Below are 24,878 nucleotides of genomic sequence, written 5' to 3' on the forward strand. Positions count from 1 at the left end.
AGAGCAATTAGAAAAGACATTAAGGTAAATGATTGAGTTGCTTAGCGGGGCTCCACTTAGTAAGGCTCCACTGACTAATAAGACAGGAAAAAATACTGCTGGTTACATTTGATGTCTTGTAAATTGTAACATGCATCCTAACTTCAGAAATGTTTGAACTGAAAGAAAAAGTAAATATTAATCTCACTTCTAAGTCTTTAGTTCTGTTGTTTGGTATTTGATGGTTTCCTCAGGGAAGGTCTTTGAGCATTTCGCTACCATGAAAATGGGATAGGCCACGGATCTGATTGGTTCTGGATGGTAGCTGAGACTTGTGCCAGGACCTAAGCATCAAAGTAACAGTCACCCTCGGAGTTTGCAGAGGGCATGGTCTAGGGACTTTATCCCTTCTGACCTCGTCATTCTTAAGGTCTCACTGTTTCATAAAAAGTTTTCCCCCTGTTGATACCAACTAAACAGAGCACAAATCAGACTCTATTTTTAAACAAAAAGTTTAGATTCTATGATGTTTGCTAGAAATGAGAATCCCTTAATAGATTCTTATTTTGAAGATAAATTCTAAGCCCAGGGTGACATTTTCTTCAGCAATAAAATACTTAAAACTATTTTTTTCATTTGTTCTTTACCTTCAGAATTTTTCAAGCCACATCCAACTGATAGGATGAAAAAGTTTAAGAGGAGACTGTCCCTTACGCTCAGGGGAAGTCAGACTATTGATGAATCGCTGTCGGAACTGGCTGAACAGATGACCATAGAGGAGAGCAGTAGCAAAGACAACGGTAAGCATCTGCGGGGAGAGACTTAATCATGTTATAAATACACTCAAATCTTCAGATACATTGAAGATGGGATTTTTGTTGATCTAAGTCTTTGGTTTCTTGGAAACAGAAGACTGACCTGAATGTGCTTGGCTAGAGTCACGTCCGGCTCTCCTCCCAGTCTGCAGCGTACCTGGTCCCCTACTCCTAGGAGGGCCTTTATGTTTTTAGTACTTCTCAAGTTCTTACATATGCTATAAAATTATACTAATTGTTAAATAACTATTGGTAAATTATCATTTAAATATTTGTATTAAATATACTATAAATACAAGATAGTAAGGTGGTAAAATTCCTGTTTATAGCTTTATTGTATAATCTTAAAGCTTTCTAGATATATATTGACTATCTTTATAGATTACAAGGATCATCAGATGAGGAAATTTGCTATTTTCTTATTTTACATACCACAGTGTGTCCATAGTATTGAACTCCTATAACAGAACAAAATCATTATGTCATCTGACAGTGCTTTTTACAATACAAAGTAGTAATGCACAAATTTTAGTGTAACAATTTAAAGAGTTTATTACATTAAACTAAAATGTAAACTTGGTGAAAGTTTTAGAACACCGTTATATACTCAAAGCCAAAATAAACCTAGGAATGTCCTAGTGATCAGGAAGGAGATAAAAACAGCCAATAATGAGCCATGGTTTTCGGTTTCTGAGAAGCTCCCTTGCCTGAGCTTCCAAATCTGGTCCGAGATCTCTGGCAGTCTGCAGTCAGAGCCTGCTTGCCTGCCTCAGTGCAGGGCACGGCTTGTGGGGTGAGAGGTGCAGCATGTTGTGCAGCTTAGCCATCGTGATCTGGGACTGCGGATACACTACGTACGCACTGAAGTACTGCCTCACCCACGTGGAGAAGTCCGTTTATCCTGCGCAGGTTTCACAGACCTTGCCTTTCTTCCTCAGACAAATCATTGTTTGCTGAACACTGTCCATCTTGTTGGCAGAGCCGAGGCGACCTTGCATCTGTTCTCATGGTCTCTCTTGGTTTTCTAATGTTTGCTTTGGTGGTTTTTGACCAGAGCAGAGAAAAATGAGCTCAGTAAGAAATTCAAGACAATGATTTGGTTATCATTCTATATAGGGGGCAAAAGTTACATTTGTCTCACATCTTGAAGATGATTTTGTAATATTTATTCCTCTTCTAAGAGAATCTGCTAGATACATGGAACAGAACCCTGCTATTCACATAGATTCCCATTGAATCCTTGGTGGTAATAATGGTTGAATCCAGCTTGCTTATTTCTTGTGCTAGAAATTCTGGCCAGTGTGTTTGCCAGTGATGTTCAGAGATAAAAGAGGCACAGTGTACATCATGGTAGGTGGCTTTTGGAGTGCATTCCTCTGAGTGTTTGATTACCAGACAAACGTTTTTATTAAAACTGAGTCATGGACGATACACTAACATTTTAGAGCTAATTAATAATTTAGACTAATTGAATGTTTTTTGAAATATTTTGGTAATTATCTTAAAACCTGATTAGTTTGTAACAAGTGATAAGATGTTAAAAATATCCAATATTTTGAAAATTGTGTGAGTTGTTGCTTTGTGACAGACTTTAAAAAGAAAGACTAAGAGCTCTGTCATCAGAGCAACCCGAAGTCATACATAGACAGATCTCTCTTTCCACCCTGAACTACCATAGTCAGTTGCTGCCTAGTCTCACTGTGTAACGTGGATTTCATCAGTAATTTTTGCAGCAATTTTAAGTCTTTTGTTTTTAGCATAAGAACTACGCAAGCTAGGTTGCACACAGAGATAGAGCCTGTGTCAAAGTACTCTGCAAGAATGTATGGAGAGTGTACTATTTAAAAGTCTTACATGTAACGTAATCTGCTTACAAAGCAAACGCAATTGGTGATTTGTCTAGTTTGAAACAGTGAACATTCTAGCTTAAGAAATAAGTGAAATAGTTATTTCTCTGAGTAAGCTGCCTCAGACCAATTTTTGATCTCCTATCTCTAGTTTGATTGCATGCATGGTCAAGAGATCTCTTATGCATGTGTAATATATAGACATGTATATTGTATACTATAACAAAATGGAGAAGTACACACTTGCGGAGTTGTAAATATCTTAGAAAAATTAAATGCACATGATACTTTTGGTTATCTATAGTACTCCTCCCAACTAGAATTTGAGAGAGCTTTGTAATTTCAATAACCGTGTCCCACTTTGAAGGCACTGTGCCATGATTGTAATTCACAGTACACCGTGCAGTTGTGATATGTGCATGTTGACTGGTGGGTCCAATCTAGAAAGGAAGAATCTTGAATTTTACTAACTGAATTGGTAGTCAGAATGTAAACATAAGCTTAAAATTGTTAATCTTGGCCACCTTACATACACACTGGCCCCTTAGAACTGCCTTATTTAAATATAAATTGAAAATTTATAAATGGAAGAATAAGAAAGTATTCCTAAAATACCATCTATGAAAGATAACTCAAAAAATTATAGGTTTTTATTTTCTCTGTATTTATTTATTTAGTTTTGTAGCATGAGAATTTGACATGGGGGCTTACATGTGCTAGGCCAGCACTGTATCACTGAGCCATAGTCCCAGCCCCGAGTCTTTAGTCTATTTATTTGTTTCTAAAAGTCGAGCATAGAATTGCCATATGGACCAGCGGCTTCACTTTTAGGGTTATACTCAATAAGATTGAAGTAGGTGTTCAAACAGAACACTGCTAAGGTTCTTCCTCATCAATAGCTAACCGATTATGAAGTATTCTACTGTAAGATGTTTCTGCTTGGTAATGGGTCTTTGCTTGTTTAAAGATTCTTTATATAACAGAATAACATATTTGAAGCAATAATCTAAGCTTCCATACTGATGTACACTTAAGTTTTCCTGTTTTATTCACTAATTGACATAACCTTTCTGAATGTCTACTGATAGCGGTATAGATTAGATGCCTTTTGGTAAGAATTTCGTGTGTTATATTCTACAGCATATTTAACCCTGTGTGCGACACATGGTAGTCATGATAAGTCAGCACATGGAGGGCTGGTTTGCAAATAATTTTAAGATATGAGTAATTTGATAATAGGAAACCTGGTGGGGCATATTAGTAACTATTAGCCAGTTTGGGTCATTGGACCAACCTGAAATGTTATTTTCTGTAAATGTGTTTTCATAGAAGTTCCTTCTGTCTATTGCACTCTGAATGAATCGCCAAAGAAGTGAGCTTACATGTAAACGATCTCTGTTACAGCCTTGTGTTTTGTTCTGTTTTCTTAACCCTTCTCTTGTGATCCTGACTCTTGGGACGGCTGTGGAATGATTCTTGGATGCCATGAACCACAGAGCCCATTGTGAAGAATGGCAGGCCGCCAACGTCTCACAGCATGCATTCCTTCCTTCATCAGTACACAGGCTCCTTCAAGAAGCCCCCATTGCGGAGACCCCACAGTGTTATTGGCGGAAGCCTCGGTTCCTTTATGGCAATGCCCAGGAATGGAAGCAGATTAGGTAACGTGCTTATTTGTCTGTTGTGTTTAACAATCTGCTCATAGGACATGCACACTGAGTGTTATTGTGTGAAGAAAGCCAGCCACTGTCATTGTCAGATTCCCTCTAGTCATGTAGAGACCAGGTGAGGACCTGAAGGGTAGCAGAAAGATGAGGGGTGCGAACACCGCAGAGAAAGATGCTTGCATGTCTGTTCATGCAGAGTGGACACTGCTTGAACAGCTCTTCAGGTCTTAATGCATATTGACAGTACAAGAAGTAGATTTTCACCTGACTGATCATTCTTTTGCCTTTATGTGCTTTTGAAATATCCAGGAAGGATAACTGCGAGTATTTGTGTATCTTATATCTCTTGTCTTTTTTTGATAGTGTTGTTTTATGTTTTGATTTTAGAAATCATTTTAAATATAGCAATTTTGTTGTCCCATTAGATAATTTACTACAGCTCCTGAATGTCTTACTCCACTCTTTGCTTTATTTCTTGCCACAGTAGCTTACTTCCTGGTTCCTTTCCCTAATTTTAAGACCATGAGCCTTGATTGCGTTCAGATCCTCCTCACATACCCAGGTGTGCCCGTGCATACGAGTAATCCAGCACTGGGGAGACAGGAGCAGGTGAAGCTCCAGGTAGTGAGAACCCTTTTCTCAGTGAGAGTGACTGAGGAACACACTTGGCACTGACCTCTTGCCTCCATATACTGTACAGACTTGTGTGTGTGTGCACGCACGAGCGCGTGCGCACGCGCGCACACACACACACACACACACAAACAATCGAATAAACAGCTGTCCTGCATACAGAACTGTAGGTGTTGCTCACACAGATGAGTCTAAAACATGTTCTAGAAGAATGAGCAAGAGACAAGCTGGCAGCAGTGAGGAGTTGCCCACTGACAGCCAAGACTCGATGTAAAAGCACTGGAGTATTGGAATGGAAACTTTATGCACCAAGCATTTCAAGGAAAACATATCTTTGATTGCAAAGTATAAGAAGCTGTTTTATTTTTCCTATGTATTTGACAGTAATTTTATATGCTTATGGGGGTATGTTTGATATATGTTCATATTCTGGAATAAGTAAATCCATTTACAAATATCAAAAAAAAAAAAAAGACCATGAGCCTCTCTACAGTGTGGCTTCATCTGTGAGAAACGTGCCTTTATCCCTGCCACCATAGCACAGAGAATGATGCACCAGAATCATCTTAAGCTGATTCAGGAGAGATGAGTGTTACCGGTGTTAAACATAGCTGCTGTTATAGTTTATATTGTACATGTACAGAGTTAAGCTAAATTAAAAACCAAAGGTAATGAGTACTCCAGAGGCCTTACCCCCAATTGGTTTCCTGTCACGGTCATCTACTCTCTGAGATAATGTTCTTTGCATCATGTGTCAACAGTGGTAACACTGTGTAATGGTGTGCCATTGCATATTTCTGGACCGTGTCACCTGTCCAGTAATACTGTGCCAATAATTTGAAGTCAGTCATGAGGGAGTATTTATCTTCAAGAAATCAGGTCTTGGCTTGTAATTTTGTTGGCTGTGTAGTCAGGAGTTAGTTTATGTTTTAGGTTTTATGGACTGGAGTCTGTTGCATATTCTTTTTCTGTGTGTAGTAAGCTGTTAAAAATGTAAGAAACATTTTTAGTTCAGGAGCAATGTAAAAGCATGTGTTCTTGAGACTCTTGGTCTTGAGTTAAGAAAGTAACATTGAAAATGTTAGTAATGTTGATCAAATTTATTAGTGTATTATACAAGTGGCAAGTGGCACAAAACTTGAATGAGAAGTATTCTCTAGTTCTTGATATGCTTCGTGTTTCATCAAAGTCCTTGACCCACTAACAGTTAGTGAAGCTCTGACATGGCTCTCCACTCACTCACCTCACTTGTATCCTGAAGGAGACAGAAACACTGACTAGTCTCCTGGCTGAGTCAAATGGTACTTAGTGCTTATTCCTATCTGAGATTGATACTTTGCTTGGCAGTCCTTGTAGGACAGGCTGGTTGGTTTTGTTTGCTTGTTGGTTACTTGTTAGTTCTGGGGAACTGAACCTGCTGCCTCATTAAGGCATGCTTCAGAAATGCTGAGTCACTGAGCTCTGGCCTCAACAGTTTGCCCAGGCAGGTCTTGAACTTGTGCACTCGCTCTCAGCAGAGTTTTGATACTTCAGAGAGCACAAACTTAGTTTTGTCGTAGATATTCAGCTCAAGACAGCATCTCGCTGTAGCCTCAGCTGACAGCTTCTGCTCTGTCCTGCTGCCTTAGTTCCAGAGTTACAGGCATGTGCCACCATATCCGTCTTGCTACTGGTGGATAGCAGCTTTTTAAATATTTTAAAGACTATTCTATGAGTTAGCTCCATTTTCTTGTTGACCTAATGATACATCTAATGAGAGAATAGTCATAAGAAGCAAAAGACCAGGTTTCTAGTCCAGCTGTGTGCCTAATCTACCTGGTCTAAAAGTAGGTTATTTTTTAAGTCTCCTAGAATCTGGAAAAAGAGCAGAGTTACAGTAATTCTCAAGAACTGTGTCAAGTGTATAATTTTATTCAATTCTTGATAATAACTTGAATTAGTTTTCTTGTAAAAATTTTCATAATTTGAAAATGTTGAGATTTCCCTCTCTTACCTCTGTCTCCCTAGTGCCGGGGTTAAATGTTTGTGCCACCATGCTTGATACCATAGTTTGCTCTGTAGTGCTGTGAGAAACACTATGAATAAAAGCAATATGGAGAGAGAGGACTTTTTCTATTTCTTTTTTGACTTAAACATTCCTGTTACAGTTTATCACTGAGGGGGGAAACCAAGGGAGGAACTCAAGCAGGGCAGGAACCTGGAGACAGCAATTGAAGCTGAGGCCGTGGAGGGGTACTGCTTACTTCCTTGCTACACATGGCTTGTTCAGCTTGCTTCTTCAGACAACCGAGGGCCTCCTAGAATCCATAGTCAACTGGGTCCTCATATATCAATTATTAACCAAAAAGAAAAAAAAATCGCCACATGTTTTGCCTTCAGAGCAGTCTGATAGAGGCATTTTCTTAACTGACTTTCACAAGTGACTCTAACTTGAGTCAAGTTGGCAAAAAACTAATCAGTTCAGTTAACCTCTTGTCACCTTGACAGACACATCACTATTAAACCCTAATCTTTCCTTTCATGTTTTCCCCCAAGATATCATACTAATATAACTACTATATAACTCTAAAACATAATATATCTTTAAAAGTTCCATTGTTTTTTTTTAAAAAAAACTATTCACTTTTTAAAAAGCTCAGTCTTTAAAGTATCTTAAAAGTCCAAGGTCTCTCAATTTGAGCTTCTGTAAAATAAAAAAGTTACATACTTCTTGTTCCAAGAGGGAAAAGGCACAACACAGTTCCAGTAAGATCAGAGGAAATCCAACCTCTAACAGTGTACATCAAAGCTCGTAGCTAAGTCCTCAGCCTCTGGGACTCATTCACCCTCAATCCTTGGGCTCCTGTGCACTTAGGTACCTCCCCCACCTTTCCTGTTGTGCTGTCCACAGCACAAGCAGCTAATCTCACAGGCTCAGGTTGAAGTTGCTCTACACCTGGTATTGTTGGTGGTTTTCCCACAGTCCTGGATTCTCCGGTATTTTCAAGTCTCCATTGTAACTAGGCTATACATTCAGCATGGCGTCAGCTAGCCACTCTTCAGGGACTCTCCACATGGTGCTGAGCCTTGGCCTCTCTCCAGGAGTCCCTCAATCCTAGCGTTTACACAACAGCTGAGACTACACATCCACCAATAGCCTCTCATGGCCTCTCAGAATGCTAAGCCTCAGCTACACCTTCAATCCTGCAGCTCTCATGCTGCCAAAACCAGTACCACGTGGGAGACTATTACACGTCAGCAAGACTGGGTGCCCGCTGGAGATGAAACTTCAGCTCCCTCTGGACCACAGCTTATTGTGGTGACCCTGAGGAAATACTTGCGAGAAGATTTCACCTCCATGATGCTCAGGTCTCTTCATGATCACAGCTGCTTTTCACTCTCAGCTGACGGAAGCCACAGACTCAGTTCAGGATATAAGAAAAGCCTGGTAGAGTGTCTGCTTCCCTCTGAAACTGCACAAGCCAGGCCTCCACCATCTTGTGTTGCTCCCAACATCTTACCTTCCAGCCTCCACTGAGCATCAGTAAGCTTCCAGCACCAGTGGTGTTTCCAGCTCAGAAGTTTCAAGCATTGCTTCAACCTTTCCCCAAAACATGTACTGCTGTAAGAAACACCATAATCACCTTGGGGACAAAGGGGTTATTTAGCTTACACATCTGTGTCACAGTACATCTCTGAGGGAAGCCTGAACAGGAACTCAAGCAGGGCAGGAACCTGGAGCCAGGAACTGAGGCAGAGACCATGGAGAGGAACCTTACTTACTGGCTCGTTCTACCTTCTTTCTTATACACAAAAGGACCCATAGTGACTGGGTTCTCTCACAGCAATCATTAATCAAGAAAATTCTCACAAGCTTGCCTGTAGGGCAGTCTGATGGTAATGTTCTCTTAGTTGACATTTCCTTCTTCCCAGTTGGCTCTAGCTTGTATCAAGTTGATTAAAAACCAACCAGCACACCTGGCCTGAGATTTCTTATTTCTCTTGTAAGACATTTATGTTTTTTTAATCTGTTAACTGCTTGTATGCCTATGTATCCAGAACATAGATGACTTTCAATATTGTGATTTCTGTTTGTTGACCGTCTATATTTTACTTGTAATGATAGTGAAATGTACTGTAGAATAAGATTTATCCTTTAAAGGTAAACAATGCCTCCTTTTCTGATATAGATATCGTTCATGAAAATCTGAAAATGGGATCAGATGGTGAGAGTGACCAAGCTTCTGGGACATCATCTGATGAAGTCCAGTCACCTACAGGTGTTTGCCTCAGAAATCGTATACATAGACGGATCTCAATGGAGGTAACCATTTAAGAAAATGGAAACACAACCATTGTATGCATATTTGTGTTGGTAAAGGAACATGGAATGCGTGTTTGAAAATTCATGAAGACAGATGGAACTCACACAAGAGCTGTTTCTTTGCCTTAGTAAGCTGTGGTCTGAATGTTTATTTTTTCTAAATTACTATCCCAAGGCAACTATACATTAATTGAAGTTCACATTCTGCAGAAAACATTTTCTTAATCATACTTTTTTAGTACATATATATATGTGTGTGTGTATGTATGTATGCATGCTTTTCCCCTCCTAGGTTTATTTATTTCATTTATATGAGTATACTGTAGCTGTCTTCAGACACAAGAGGGCCTCAGATCTCATTATAGATGGTTGTGAGCCACCATGTGGTTGCTGGGAATTGAACTCAGGACCTCTGGAAGAGCAAGCAGCCAGTACTCTTAACCGCTGAGCCATCTCTCCAGCATCCTATGTGTATGCTATAAGAGTTATAAATAAAGTAGAACCAGCTTGTTTTCTTACTTGGTTAAGTTGCTCCTTTCTGGTACATTATATCTACATACCCTTAGGATACATTCATCATAAATGTAAAGGAAGAGCTGGGGACTGGAGAGATGGCGCAGCAGTTCAGAGCATTGCTGCTCTCGCAGAAGAACCCAGGTTCAGTTCTCAGTGATTCCAGGGGACCCAATACTCCCTTCTGGCCTCTGAGGGTGCTGGACAGAGATGGTTCATACATATACATGCTGACAAAAAAATCATGCACATAAAGAAATACGAAAAACAACCCAAATAATTCATTTCTTTAAAGATGTATGTTATAGTTTTCTGGGCAGAAGTTTTGTTACGATTGTTATTATTTCAGTGTATCTTCTATGTTAAAAGCTTTCTGCAAAGATTCTGAACATGCTTTAAAATTTTCGGGAACTAAAGCGATGTTCAGCAGGTAACAGCACTTGCCAGCAAGCCTGGCAGCCTGGGTTCAGTCTCTGGAGCCCAGGAGGTGGAAGGAGAGAACCGACTCCTGCAGATTGTTTCCAGTTATGTAAGAGATCACATTCTGTGGCAGACTGCTTATTGCTGCATGTAGAATAGTTTCAAAGTAAAGTTCCACTTAAATTTGCTAAAGAAACTGAGTCTTTTTAAACCTATTTATATCAAGCCATATTATCTGCCTTTGATTATAATAAGTACTTTTGCCTTAAGTAACTGTGTAACTGCAAGCCAGCGTCAGTGGTTTGTCACTAAAGAATAATGTGGCTGGGCCCAGGTCTTCCCCAGTCTAATGCCCCGCTCCCTTGTCTGCATAGGACTTGAATAAGCGGCTGTCGCTGCCTGCAGACATCAGGATACCCGATGGCTACCTGGAGAAGCTGCAGATCAGCAGCCCCCCCTTCGACCAGCCCATGAGCCGCCGGTCCCGCAGAGCGTCCTTAGTAAGTTTCTGACCCTGGCTGTTCTGGACTGTAACTCCTTTCTCCTCCTTGTTCTTTAGTCTCTTCCTTTCATCTCTCCCTCCTTCCCTCCCTTTCCTTTCTTTCTCCCGCTCCTTTTTGCCCTTTCATAACTTTTTAAACCCAGGGGTTTGCATGCGGCAGGCAAGTACCCTGCCATTTGGTTGTACCCCAGCCCTGAGATTTATTTTTATATGTGAATTTTAAGTCACTCAGTTTTACCACATTATTGTCTACATTCCATCATTGTTCATACTTAAAGGGTGTGCTGGAACAGAACTTGAGTTACGTCTTACTTTTGAATGTACCTGCTGGGTATGCGTACAGCGTGTGTGCTAAATGCTCAGCTGGGTGATAATGCTAGGTGCTCAGCAGAGTACCCAGACTCTAGTTTTGCAGCTCGGTGTGTTTGTGGTGTTGTCGTACTGTGTGGACAGTCCCCAGATGAATAAATGAAAGCTTTACACACTTCCCTTCCCCTTTTCTCTTTACTTACTACTCCTCATTCCTCAGCTCACCTCTAGTTCCTCCTCTCTGATGACAAAGGTAGTTTTACATACTGTCCCTTAATCTTTGAACTTCATGTAGTTGTGAATATATGATATAAAATGCGCTTATACCAATATGCAAGAAGTTTGTATGTCATGTAAAGCTGCTGTCCCAGTGTTATAAAATCACAGCATGTATGTACGTATGTAAGTGTGCTTCTGTAGTTGTCTCGTGTTGTTCAGTGTTAAGTCTGAGCCCATCCGTTTCGTCATATGTAGTCATTGTCTGTCTCTTCTCATTGTATGGTGCGCAGTTGAATGCCTGACTGTCCTTCCTGAGTGGTGCACTTTATCATCCTCGTGTCCATGGTTTCTAAGCTTGGTCTTAGGCTCTGTCATGTTGGCTTCTGTCACCATTCCTGTATGGGTTTTGATCATGTTACTAGAGCCAAAGTAAGCTACAAATCTCCCATAGTGCTTGCTACTAACTTATAAGTTACGCTATTAGAGGTTGGCTTATTATAAGTTTTAATTTATTTATTTTATGTATAATATTTTAATATTTGTATGCCTTTGTTGTAAGGGTCATCTAAATAGAGATTTGATTAGCTGAAAAGTTATTTCTTGAAGTAATGAAGTCACAAACTAAATTATTCTCTTGGATTGAATTACCATAAAAATATTTGTGTAATGACCAAATTATGGAGTCTTGATACTGTTTTAAAATGTAAGGCTTTAGAGCCATTTCTAATAGTCTCTATGGTGCCTGTTAGTTTTTTATTTCCTAAAATAATCCAGGGTAGACTGGGTGCACATTGTTAACTCAGGAAAGCAGGAATGGAGTCTGTCTTCTCTGTGTGCTCAGCACCTGGCATTGTCCTTGCCAAATGCGGAATAAATGAGGTTTGTCTTCTGTCCTCTGAATGACTTCTGTAGGAGAGTGTCAACAAGCTCCTGACTGTGGTTAATCTGTCATGTTCAACAGATGCAAATGCAAGCACATTTTTCTAAAAATTACATTTAAAATTGAGTCCACTAAGTTGAAAATCCTGTGAGGGGCTTAGACTTGTGTGTCTGATTCTCTGAATCAGGATCTGACAGCCACTTGGCTGGTGTAAGTCCTTCTGTCTGAGTTTCCTCGCTAGCCTCGTGAATAGAACTCAGTAATGCTGTTTATTTTTATAGACTAACTTCTTATTCAAATGTAACTTTAGTAATTACAATTTACTATTCACTTTCTCTTCTAGATATATGTTTATTTTTAATTAGCAGAATCTGCATATTTATAGGGTACAGTGTGTCATTTCAATGCTTGGGTACAGTGTGCTTTGATTAAAGTAAGCAGTGTATTTATCACCAACTCTATTTCTTTGTGAGGAATAATTATATTAGCTGTCTTGACATATACAATTATTGTTGACTATAGTTATTTTGTGTGTATAAATGTATTTAAATGTGCACGTGTAGTTATGAGCTTGTGTACATTAACATGTATTCATGTGTGTGGTATATACTAATAATGTCCCTATATTTCATTCCCAAAAGAGCAACTCTAATATCAAACTTTTGATACATCTGTTACATTTTATTCCATATGTACTTGGTATTATAGTAATCCCCAAAACATTTTCTTTAGCCCTCATTTTGTTGACAGTACCTTATACAATCCTTCCAGCAGACTTGAATATTTTTGTCATAATCACTACTGGACCAAATGTATGGAATGTTTCCAGATGGTATGGTAGCATTTCATTCACTATAACAAGATGAGTGAAAAAAGAAGTCACTATTCCTGAGAGGAAAAAGTTTAGCTTACACTTACATTTTCCCACGTGCCTTCCATTGTTGGTGATGGTATTTTAAAATATTTCAGTGATGTTTATACTGTTATGTTCATTCTACTTTGAATTTATTCTCAATATAGTGTTGTTCTCTCTGTAAAAAGGAACAAGAAAAATTCACTGCCATTTAAATGAAAATATCTGAGTTCTAAGATACCATGTATAAAACACTTTCATATCGTTTCTGTGACCTTGGTAATTAGCTTTTTACTTAAACTTTTTACGTAAAAAAAGTCCAAAATCTAGCTGTCACAGGTCAGATACCTTCTATAGTTATAGTACCTTATATAATCCTTAGATGTTTATTGCATTTTCTAAATTGAAATTTAAAGCTTCCCTTGTATTTGGAACGTATTTCTGGTGTAATTTTACCCAACTTTTCCATCATCATTAACACTGAGTCATACATAAGGTAGATAGAGTGATTCTAAAACTTGAGTTTTCTAAATTTTTTTTCCGTAAAAATACCATATACATACAAAAAACATTAAGAGTGAAATAAAACCCCACTAAATCATCAGTAATACCACCTGTGACTAAAAATTTTGGTTTGCTAAACCTAAATTAGTGTTGTAATCTGTTTTATAGCGTGACATCTGTGTATCATAGTTATAACGAAATTGAGAATAGTTCTTGTAGAGACTTCTGTAGACTCATCAGGGTTTAAATGCCTGTGATACTTAAAAGTCTTAGAGGTTTAAATGTTCATTAACAGAAAATCAGCCGGTTCGTGTATAGACTATTTTAATTGTAAACTTTGATGTTTTAACATCAAATGTTTTGTATTTTAAACTTGACAACTGTTCAACAATTTCATACTTGTTAGATAGACTTAGAAGATAAAGAAGAAGTAAAGTTTTAAGAAGAGATGCTAAATTCCTAATTGTTTGCTTTCAGTCAGAAATTGGGTTTGGGAAAATGGAAACCTACATCAAATTGGAAAAGCTTGGAGAGGTAAGTATACTCTTATTTAAAAAGTAAGACATTTTCTTATTATCTGAACTAAATTAGGCCATAATTCTTGCCAACTTAGAAAATTAAGGCTGTAGACATTACCTAAAAGATTATATACCAAATTCTGAAATGACCACTATTACCTAAACTATTATATACCTGATTCTGAAATGACCACTATTACCTAAATGATTATATACCAAATTCTAAAATGACCGCTATTACCTAGCAGAGTATATAACTGATTGTGAAATGACCACTATTACTTAAAAGACTATATACCTAACTCGGAAATGACCGCTATTACCTAAAATATTACATACCTGATTCTGAAATGACCGCTATTACCTAAAAGATTATATTACAAAACTCGGAAATGTCCGCTTTTACCTAAAATATTATATACTGAACTCTGAAATGACCGCTATTACCTAAAAGATTACATACGAAATCCTGAAATGACCGCTATTACCTAAAAGATTATATACCTGATTCTGAAATGATTGCTATTACCTAGCAGAGTATATACCAAATCTTGAAATGGCCGCTATTACCTAAAATATTGTATACCTGATTCTGAATGTCCGCTGTTACCTAAATGATTATATACCAAATTCTGAAATGACCACTATTACCTAATGATTATGTACTGAACTCTGAAATGACTGCTATTACCTAAAATATTATATACCAAATTCTGAAATGACCGCTATTTCCTAAAATATTATATACCAAATTCTGAAGTGACCACTATTACCTAAAAGAATATATACTTGATTCTAAATGACCACTGTTACTTAAAAGATAACATACCAGATTTTGAAATGACCACTATTACCTAAAATATTATATACCTGATTCTGAAATGACCGCTATTACCTAAAAGATTATATACCAAATTCTGAAATGACCGCTATTACCTAAAAGACTATGTACCTGACTCTGAAATGACCACACAATGAGATGGAATAAATTGTCTTGGTCCGTGAAACCTTCCATCAGGTAAGATGGAATTAATATTTTTAGTAGACGTGTAATCTTTTTTTTTTTTTTTTTTTTTTTTTTTGTTTTTTGTTTTTTTGGTTTTTTGAGACAGGGTTTCTCTTTATAGCCCGGGCTGTCCTGGAGCTCACTCTGTAGACCAGGCTGGCCTCGAACTCAGAAATCCACCTGCCTCTGCCTCCCAAGTGCTGGGATTAAAGGCGTGCGCCACCACTGCCCGGCGACGTGTAATCTTTTAAGGAAGCACAAATGCTGTGTGCTCTGTGAGTAATGGGATAGGCGTCTCCGTCTACTCACGGAGTCTCTGGCAGCTTGGACTGTATGAGTTCAGAGCGCTAGCTATAGAGATGGAGGTGCTTCACCAAAGGTGTGAAAATTCTCAAGGCTCTGGCTTCCCTGAGCTTTCTTTCATCTTTGGCCTGTACTGCTGTTAATTTAGAAATGGCCTGTGATCCACAGTAAGCAAGGGCAGGAAAAAACAGCCAAGCCTTCAGGGAGATTTCTAAAGGAGAGCTAAGGTGCACAGATTTTGAGGAGCGTGAAGGTGTGGGTCGGGTTTTTGTGATAGAACATTATCATTACATTTTCATTGAAAGTGCTCAGTGCCCTGTGGTTTTTATGTCTTTACCTAAGTGCCTTTGATAGTAAATCCATTGATCCAGTTGTTAATCTTAAATAACAGAAGACTATATATAGGAAATGTATTTTTCTATTTTGCAACCATCATAGTATGGTAGGGTATGGATATTGTGTGCATGGGACTATGTCACTGCTGTAAGAAAAACCAAATACAATGATTTTTTTTTTAATAAGACAGACTTTAATATGCTTGGAAGTTAGAAATTGAGGTTAAGGCTCTTTATACTTTTTTGAGCAGACCCTCACCATGTATCCCCAGCTGCCCTGTAACTCACTATGTTGTCTAGGTTGGCTTCCGAGTCTCTCTGTCCCCAAAGTGCTTGAAGAAAGGCATGTAGTACCATGATGGCAGCTATCTTAAAAATGTTCTTCAACATATATTTTATAGGGCACATACGCAACAGTGTATAAAGGAAGAAGTAAATTGACAGAGAATTTGGTGGCATTAAAGGAGATCCGCTTGGAACACGAGGAAGGTGCACCCTGTACAGCTATAAGAGAAGGTACAGTGCTTACATAGAGCTTAGCTCCAGATCATCTCCAGAGCACTGTTTGTGAGATGTGTTTGGGCATAGACGCAATCAGTGACTGGAAGTCATTTTTTTTTTGGATCTTGCAAATGTTAGTTTTTAAAACCAAAATACTTAACAGAAATTAGTCTATTGTATTATTGTGTAACTTATAGTGAAAAACTTACAAAGCTGTTAAAAATCTCTGGCAGATAAATATTGACCTTGGAAAAATTTCTGTATTGTTATGAACAGACCATGGCGACTATGAATTAGCTACATCAATAAATTTTACTAAATATAAGAAACAAATAGCATATAAACATGACCATTTTGTTTTTAACAATCAGATTTTTAATTGAAAATATACACAGCACATAAAATATATTCTGATTATGGCCCCTACTCCCCATCGTTCCCAAGCCCCTCCCCACTTCTTCTACACTGTGGTTTTCTGTAATTAAAATACCAGTAGACATATAAAAAATAATAAAATAAATTAAAAACAAACAGGAAAGGAAAAAAGAGCAAAACAAAAAAGCACAAAAATCATGGAATAAAAGGCACCATGTGCTCTGTATCACAGTAAGTGTCAGCGCTTCAAAAGTGGGCATGAAGTTAGGAGATGCTGGGTTGTACTTTCGGGGATGGTTTCAGGAAGTACAGTCTCAGACCCACACCACACAACCAAAGAAGGAATCAGAACCTTGCTGCCTCCACTATCAGGCCTGCTTTAAACTTTGGGCTTTATCTTAAACACAGTCAACTTTGGTTTAAAACTTTGGGTTCTTACAGACTGGCTACCATAGACTAAAAATTCTCTTTCTTTTTTGTTTTTCAGTTTCACTGTTAAAGGATTTAAAACATGCAAATATAGTAACGTTGCATGACATTGTTCACACAGACAAATCTTTGACTTTGGTCTTTGAGTACTTGGTAAGCATTTAATACAAATTATCATTCTGTTTTGCTTTAATATAATAGAAAGTTGGACCTTCTAACAGCCTCAAGGACATTATTGTTTAACTATTGGTGTTTAAATGTGGTGTAATGAATTCTGTATGTTTCCTTGAAAAGCAACTTAGTTTTAAAAATTAAACACCACTGGGCTGGGCAGATGGCCCCATGGATAAAGGTGTTGACCACCATGACTGATGACTTGTGTTCCATACCTGGAACTTACATAGAATAGAGTCAACTCCATGAAGTTGTCCATGGCACATATGTGTGCACCTCCAACATATAACAAATACTAAAAAAAAAAAAAAAAAATCTCTGCAGTTAACCAGCCATGCCTTTTCAGAATCGTGTCATGTGGTAAAATGCCGTATCTTTTCAGGACAAAGACCTGAAGCAGTACATGGATGACTGTGGGAACATCATGAGCATGCACAATGTCAAGGTTTGTTTTCCGTGTACTTCTAAGCCTCATGTAAAGCACAGCCAGACTGTATTGCCCAAGCAAGCAGACTGGCCCCATATGTAATTTCCCATTGTCGCTTTTAGGCTACTGTTGCCCAAGCATATTTAGTCAGTGCCTGTTGACTGTACCAGAACTGTTAAAAACCAGACCATTTGGAGTGCTGCTTTGCTTTAAAGGTCTTTTACATTTTTGGCATTTTCTTTGACAACAGCTCATTCCTTTATATGTAGGATGGATATCCAAGTCTATTCTGGATAAAAAGCCCTTAAAATAAATACAAATGATGGGTACATGCTGTGAAAGACCCTGGTGAGGATAAACTTCACTAGTATATTTAAAGTAGTGTTTAAGATAATCAGTTGGACAAGGTCAGACAGTTACAGGTCTCTTCATAGCTGTGCTAGAAATAAACCCCAGGACCAAGAATCCAAAGAATACCAGTACATTTTCTTAGCATTAGCTGTCTAAGAATTCAAGTAATGCTGGAGAAGTTTCCTAAGAAAGACAGTATCGGATGAAACTCAAACGTGACTTAAATAAAAGCGTTTAACATGGCTGAATTTTCACAGTAGATGTCTCTGACCTGACTAGCATACCCTAAATTTATCAAAGAGAATGTTTATGCAAAATTAACAGTTCCTGAAAACCTATTTTGGAAGAAGGCAGTGTGTCATGTGTGGTTGAGACATTTCTAATTCTGTAGATAGTAAATTTAACTTTTTTTCTTTAAATAGTAATTTGGTGGAAATAGAGGAAAGCCAGTTTGTTACTAACAGAGTGCTCTGCAAACAGGCTAATACAACGCTAACATCAGGGCTTTGAATGGATTTCCATGCGTTCTGTGAGGGTTTTTTTTTTAAATATGTCATCATATTTTATAATATGTTATGAATAACATTTGTATATTTTTGTTCTGCTAATTTTGTTTTCTCTACTTATAGCAAGAGAATAGAGTTTAGCTGTCATAATTTGGTAAAGGTTTGCAAAGTCTGTGCTTTTTAAGTTAGGTCCGTATGGTGGCTGTGAGGTGGAAAGCATTCTCTTGTCTGTCTGCTAAAATTAGAGTTACCGTTTCCCAAGGATAGAGTGTGACAGATACTGAGATAATGATTCTGGAGGTTTCAGAACATAGCAATACCAGCTCTGGAAACCGCTTCTGAGAATTCATTCAGGCCTCTCCACATCCTTTGCAGTGACCTAAAGACACTCTGCATCTTCTGTATGCAGCCTCTTTTTTTTTTTTTTCTAACCACAAAAACTGAAAACGCTTTCCTTCTAAAATACACAAAAGCTCTTGGTCATTAACCTTGCAGGAGTCCCTTTTCTCATCATTCAGTGTACAGTAGTGCCAGGGCCCCTTTCTGAGTCACAGTGGAGTTTGAAGGGTGAGTAGGAGGCGCTCAAAGTCAAGTACCCAGGAGGTGGGTGAGGAGCTGCTTATTTCTATAGCAAATGGCTTGCCAGAGCTACACAGCACCTTTCTCTTCTGATAGCTTGTCTCTTCAGAAAAACCATCAAATATGTTGCCCTTTTAAGTTGATGCTGCCCCAGATCAGGGAAGTGTGCGTGTGTGTGTGCACGCGATTGCATATGCGTATGCGTGCGTGCATGTTGGAAAGAGAAAATCAGTGCCAGGGTTTGGTTGGTTGTTACAACAGAGTTCTATAATCAAACTATAGGTTTCCAACCAATGAACTGCTGTTATTCAAAGTTTTATTTGTAGTATTTATTTTCCTGATTCTCACTAGGTTAAAAACTAGTTGATGTTTTAAATTGAACAATGAGCATTCAAATTCAGAAAATAGCTGTACAAGGAAAAGATGTCACTTTCACTGGCTTTAATTACTTGATTTTTCTTTACAGCAAGACCCATTACATCATCTTTAAGACTGCTTTTCATTTGTTTCTGTAGCTGTTCCTGTACCAAATTCTCCGTGGTTTGGCATATTGCCATAGAAGAAAAGTATTGCACCGGGACCTGAAACCCCAGAACCTCCTCATTAATGAGAGAGGAGAGCTGAAGCTGGCTGACTTTGGTATGGAGAGATAAGATATTCATAAATACGTCCAGGTGGCTAAGCGAGAAAACCACTGTTGTCACAGAGTGTCGTCAATTTTCTGTGGGCTCTGACGTGCTCTGTAGCTCAGAGATGCGAGGTAGAATGTAGGTGAATGGTTTATTAGTGGTGAACTCTTATCATGCATGTGTTCCTAGCATGCTTAGACTACTAGAGATTCCAAGACTTTGCAGGGTCTCTAAAGATGAATTCACACTCAGAACCACACTGTTGCTCCTTGCTGTTTCCTGGGTCACTCTTTGCACCGCGGACTCAATACCAGCAAGAAGGAGCATCGCTGGTTGCTTGGTGTGTTCTCGGTATTCAGGGCAGGGCTAGCAGTGTAGCCTTCACTGCTAGCATCTTTAGGGGAAAAGCGTCAGTTATTCTTGAGATACTTGATACTGCAGTAAAGTTTACTTTCCTAAGTCTTCAGCCTAGAGTATAAGTCATTACACTATTTCTTGGGATAAAATGAAGAACATACATAAAACACATTGACCTCACACAGAAACAACGTAATCTAAAGAGAAAGATTATTAGAGGGTCCTTAAAAAAAAAATCACCGGTTTTTTTAGCCACCAATAGACTAAGTATTTGACATTTGGTTTTCTTAAAAATGAATTGTTGTCCTTTGGGCCTGAGTTAGGCAGCTGTTTGTTGATATTTCATGGGTGTAGCTTCCCTGACATTTCTGGGAGGTGTCCTTTCAGCAGATTTCCTGTCCTTCCAGCTCTTTCAGTCTTTCTGACTCCTCTGTGGAGATGTTCCCTGAACTTTAGGTGCAGGAGTTGTGTTGTAGATGGATCAGGTGGCGTGGGGGGGGGCACGTGCAGAGTCCTCCTTTCTCTGTCTCTGTGGGATTTATTCTTGTCATATGTATGTGAGCGATTACAAATTTGATGTGATGTCCTGTATATACCATGTATATCAAAGAAAATGGTATCCGGTTGTCCTTTATTAACATGAAACTTAAAATAACTAATAGGAATATAAGATTTTTTTTTGCTTTGGAAAATAACTTTTTATAAAATACTATTGCAGACAGCCTATTGTGATTGGTGAGCACTGGAGGTCAGGATTGTTTCTGTTTTTGAGTCAGGGTCTCACTGTGTACCTACGTTGTCCTCAAACCCATGAGTGTCCTGCCGCAGTCTCTTGAATTACACGATTATAGGACAGGGTTGCTGCACCTGATTGTGTCTTGTTTTTAATCTGTAAATAAATACCTTTAAGTTTTCTCAGTTTTAGCGTACAGATATGGTAAATATCAGTGATCCATGTAAATAAAAGCACTTGGGGTTCTTAATTTTGAAATGCTTATGCCAGATCCTGAGACCTAGAAGCTGCCTCTGAAAGGTGACCTCCCCCACACCCCATATGCCAGCCACCATTTGACTGCTTTATTATCTGCTTGGAGACTTAACTAGCAACTGTATTTCCCTTTGGCTAATCTTGACTTTATGGGACTTGAAAATAAAGAACAGTAACATGCTTTTCGCTTTTAGGAAGTAAACTTTTTTATATTGAAAGAGCATTTTTAGAGTAGCTTTGAGTTTTGGGTTGTATACTTAGAATTTGAATTATTTTAATAAGTTATGTTAGCTTTGCATTAGGATTGTCTGATACATTTCACAAATATGAGATTTTTTTCAAGTGTTCTGTTAGTAACAAGTTAAAAACTCATTCTTACTGAATATTGGATTTGCCCTGGCTATTCATGGACATTTGTTTGTTGTTAGTACTTTGTCGTTTGTTTGAAAGGGATTTGCTGTTGGCTACCCGAGATCGAAGCAGACGCTACAGGTTAGCTTTGTATGGTTATATACATTACTTAACTACTTCTTGAGCATCGTGTATGTTATTTCCCTGATTATGGCCCCTGGTCTCCATCCCTCTCTTTGCCAAGCTGCTTTTCATGCAGCTCTTATGGAATCATGCAAAGAGTGTGTCAAAGACCACAAAAAAATTTTATCTGAGAATACTTTGAATCTAATACTTTAAAATTTCACTTTTAGCCTTCACAAAGCAAATCACACAACACAGTCATCATATTTCTGGTCCTTGGCATGTTGTTGTTGTTGTTGTTGCACAGCAAATACATATATGGCTTCCAGTAATGAGTGTTGTTTAATTTTGAGTATTTCCACTGTTGGTTGATTCTTCCCGTTCCCCCTTGTTGGTGCTGGGGATCAAAGTCCGAGCCTTGAGTAAGATGGGCAAGCACTGTCTCCAAACTACATCTCTGCCTTTTCGACTTACTCTTGATTCCTTTGAAACTTCTAGTATTATAGTCAGTGGAATTCACAAAAAAAAAACCAAGGTCACCATGGTATAGTGACTCAAAAAACCAGGGAAGAAGAATCAGAGAGCTGCCCTACATTTTGCTAATTACTACAATGTGTGGAAAAATAATTTGTTGGCCATGACTATATCAAGCTGGAATGCTAGGGTAGCAATTTGTAATTAATACAATGTCTGCATTACACCAATTTAATGAAGTGTTGAAATACTGATTATGACATTTTTCTTCAGTATTTTTAATAAGATACATAAAGTCTTATATATAACAGAAATCTTAGCCTAAGTACCCTCGTTACTTGAAACAAAATGCGTGGTAAAAATAAGGATATGTTTCATCAGATGTAAACTCAGTGACCACAATCTAGAGGCTACGGGGAGCTAACTCTCCACCAGTGGCAAAGCAAGAAGGCTATGAGTCTGTGAGTCGATCTGTCTGTCTGGACACAGTGGAGTCCACACAAGGTTGTCCAGGCATGCTTTTGTTTACAGCAGTTGGTATTATCCCAAAGTATCAAGGCCTCTTATTCTGAAGTTATTCATTTTGCTTACATCATTAAAAAAGGACAAAGACTGCTGAATTTTATTCCAGGGAAGTCTCCAAATAGGTTCAAGGAAATTACTAGTAAAATCCAAATGGTCCTATACCAATGATTTTGAGGTTTTAATTTTTAAAAAACAGTATAGCAAATAAATGTGTGATTTGAGTTAAAAGGTGATAGATAGCTCATAACTGTAGCAAGGAAACTGTGCCTCAGTGTCATTGAACTATTTTGGGTTAATTCCATTCGGAAATAATTCTGGCCTCATGACTCATCAACAGAAAATATCTTAAGTTTAGATGAACTCAGACAGACCCTGCACCAGCTTACTCTCTCGTATGATTACTGTGTTCAGTTTAGTTATATAATATTGACTTGGCCCAGGACTACATACACTCAACAAAAAGTGTAAAACTACTTTTTCAAAGTTGCAGGATGCTATAGAGTTGGCATCTCTTTGAATGGGTCAGGGTGACAATAGGGGCTAAGACCTTCAGCATATTAATGGAGCTCAGTGAATTTAATTCTTTTGTTTTCTTTTCTCCGCAAAGGACTAGCCAGAGCCAAGTCAGTCCCCACAAAGACCTACTCAAATGAAGTTGTCACGCTGTGGTATCGACCACCTGACGTGCTTCTTGGTTCCTCAGAGTACTCAACCCAGATCGACATGTGGTAAATACAGACGCCGTTGCCATTTGTAGTTTTCGAGAGAGTATAACTGTTAACAGGACATACAGACAAATATTTATTTTTAAAGAGTTGTTTCAAAGAGTTAATATGCCTTTGAGCAGTGATTCAGAATTGAGGCGTGGAAATAAAACTATTTAAATTTAAATCTCAAGTCTACCGCTGTAGCCTGTGCCTTCATCTCCTCATTTAAGGAGGAGATGGTAATGATAAATTCCTGTAGATGATGCTAAGACGAAATGAGCTAATGTGCGAAAAACACTTTCTAAAACAGTATGTGACACATAGCAGTTCCAACAAGAGTTGCTTTAATATGGAAAATATACGTACCTTAAGTTGCTCTAAAAATAATAGAGTTTCAAATCTTATGCATGATTATTATGTATGTGTATATGTGTTATAGATGTATATACATGTGTGTGCCTGTGTGTATGTGTGTTCAGGTGCACTCACCTGTACATGCATACACAAATGGAGGCCAGAGGTCAACGAGAAGTATGCTCAGATACCACTTTTTACTTAAAAAAAAAAAAACCTTTTATATATCTATTTGTTTATTTGAGGCAGTCTTTCACTGACCCGGGATAGGCTAACTGGCCAGCAAGACCTGGGCTCTACCTGTCTCGGGCCTGTAGCACTTGTGTGCATAGGTGGAGAGGATCTTGACTTAGCTTCTCATGAGCACTGTAGGCACTGAGCCAACTCCCAGCCAACAGATACCGAGATGCCCTTGTGCTTGGCTAACGTCATCTCTGCCTATAGGATAAATTTCATTTCCTTGATCCAGCAGTTACAGAGTTTCATAGATGTCTGTAAACGTCCCTTTCCAACTTAACCCGGCCTATTTCTTAATACAGATCTTACCTTTAGCAAAATTGCTCTACTTGCTGTTCTTCAAGCAAGCCTGACTCTTCCATCTCTCTGTTGAGGGTTCATCACAGTCTGCCCGTTGGCACGCTCTTTTCACCCAGTAGGCTCTCGCTTAGTAATTCCCAAGGATTTGTCATCAGTCCTTTCCTGAGCGGGCCCTGGCCGGCAGAGGCAGCTCCTTTCTGAATCATGGCTGTGTTTATTATGTACTCCTTATGTTAATGCTTGTTTCTGTCACTGTCTTGAGCAGTTGCATAGAATCTCATTGGTAGGACTGTTTTAAGTTCTGATATGTATAAGATAAAATTTATACTTTTAACTAGCCTAATTGTATAGTTGTGAGATACTAACTTCCTTACATTGTTGTACAACTATCTCCACCATCCATCTTTAGAACTTTGAAACTTTTTAACTCTTTAAAACAAAAAAAAAATTTTTTTTTTGAGCCACCTAACGTGGGTACTGGGAATCAAACTTGGGTATTCCCAGAACCTCTGAGGGCATCCATAGACTCTTTTAAATTTTTTTTAAAAGTCTGGAATTTTACTTGTTAGACAAACCATTCTACCATTTTTATTTGGTCCCTAGTAACCAGCACACTACTTCTTGTTTCTGAATTTACCTGTCACAAGTACCTCATGCAACTGAGATCCTGCCGTAGTCGTCCGTCTGTTACTGACTGACTCAGCTCTTCTCGGTTACCATGGTGTCTTCACCACCCATCAACACTGGCTGTAGTTTGTCTCCTTAGGTCCTTGTGTGTGCACACCACACTCTGTTTACTTGTTCAGTGGTAGGCGCTTGAGTCTCTTCGTCTCTCACCGCTGTAAGTGATGCTACTTTGACAAGGACGTACATAAGTATTTCAAG

At 38.5% G+C, this 24,878-nt stretch overlaps 1 protein-coding gene across 1 annotated transcript in view; it reads left to right on the top strand.

Moving 5' to 3' along the window:
• The window catches only part of Cdk17 (cyclin dependent kinase 17), a 75,321-nt gene that overhangs the window by 43,765 nt on the left and 6,678 nt on the right, over positions 1-24,878 (top strand). The window contains exons 2-11 of the mRNA XM_028783018.1: positions 633-779; positions 4,138-4,302; positions 9,111-9,244; positions 10,552-10,677; positions 13,922-13,978; positions 16,008-16,122; positions 16,970-17,064; positions 17,468-17,530; positions 19,464-19,587; positions 23,003-23,123. Coding sequence (XP_028638851.1) covers positions 662-779; positions 4,138-4,302; positions 9,111-9,244; positions 10,552-10,677; positions 13,922-13,978; positions 16,008-16,122; positions 16,970-17,064; positions 17,468-17,530; positions 19,464-19,587; positions 23,003-23,123 — 1,118 coding nt within the window. The 5' untranslated portion in view covers positions 633-661. The remainder of the gene's footprint in view (positions 1-632; positions 780-4,137; positions 4,303-9,110; positions 9,245-10,551; positions 10,678-13,921; positions 13,979-16,007; positions 16,123-16,969; positions 17,065-17,467; positions 17,531-19,463; positions 19,588-23,002; positions 23,124-24,878) is intronic.

Source organism: Grammomys surdaster, unplaced genomic scaffold, assembly GCF_004785775.1.
Source record: "Grammomys surdaster isolate TR1022 unplaced genomic scaffold, NIH_TR_1.0 958, whole genome shotgun sequence".
Lineage (NCBI taxonomy): Eukaryota > Metazoa > Chordata > Mammalia > Rodentia > Muridae > Grammomys > Grammomys surdaster.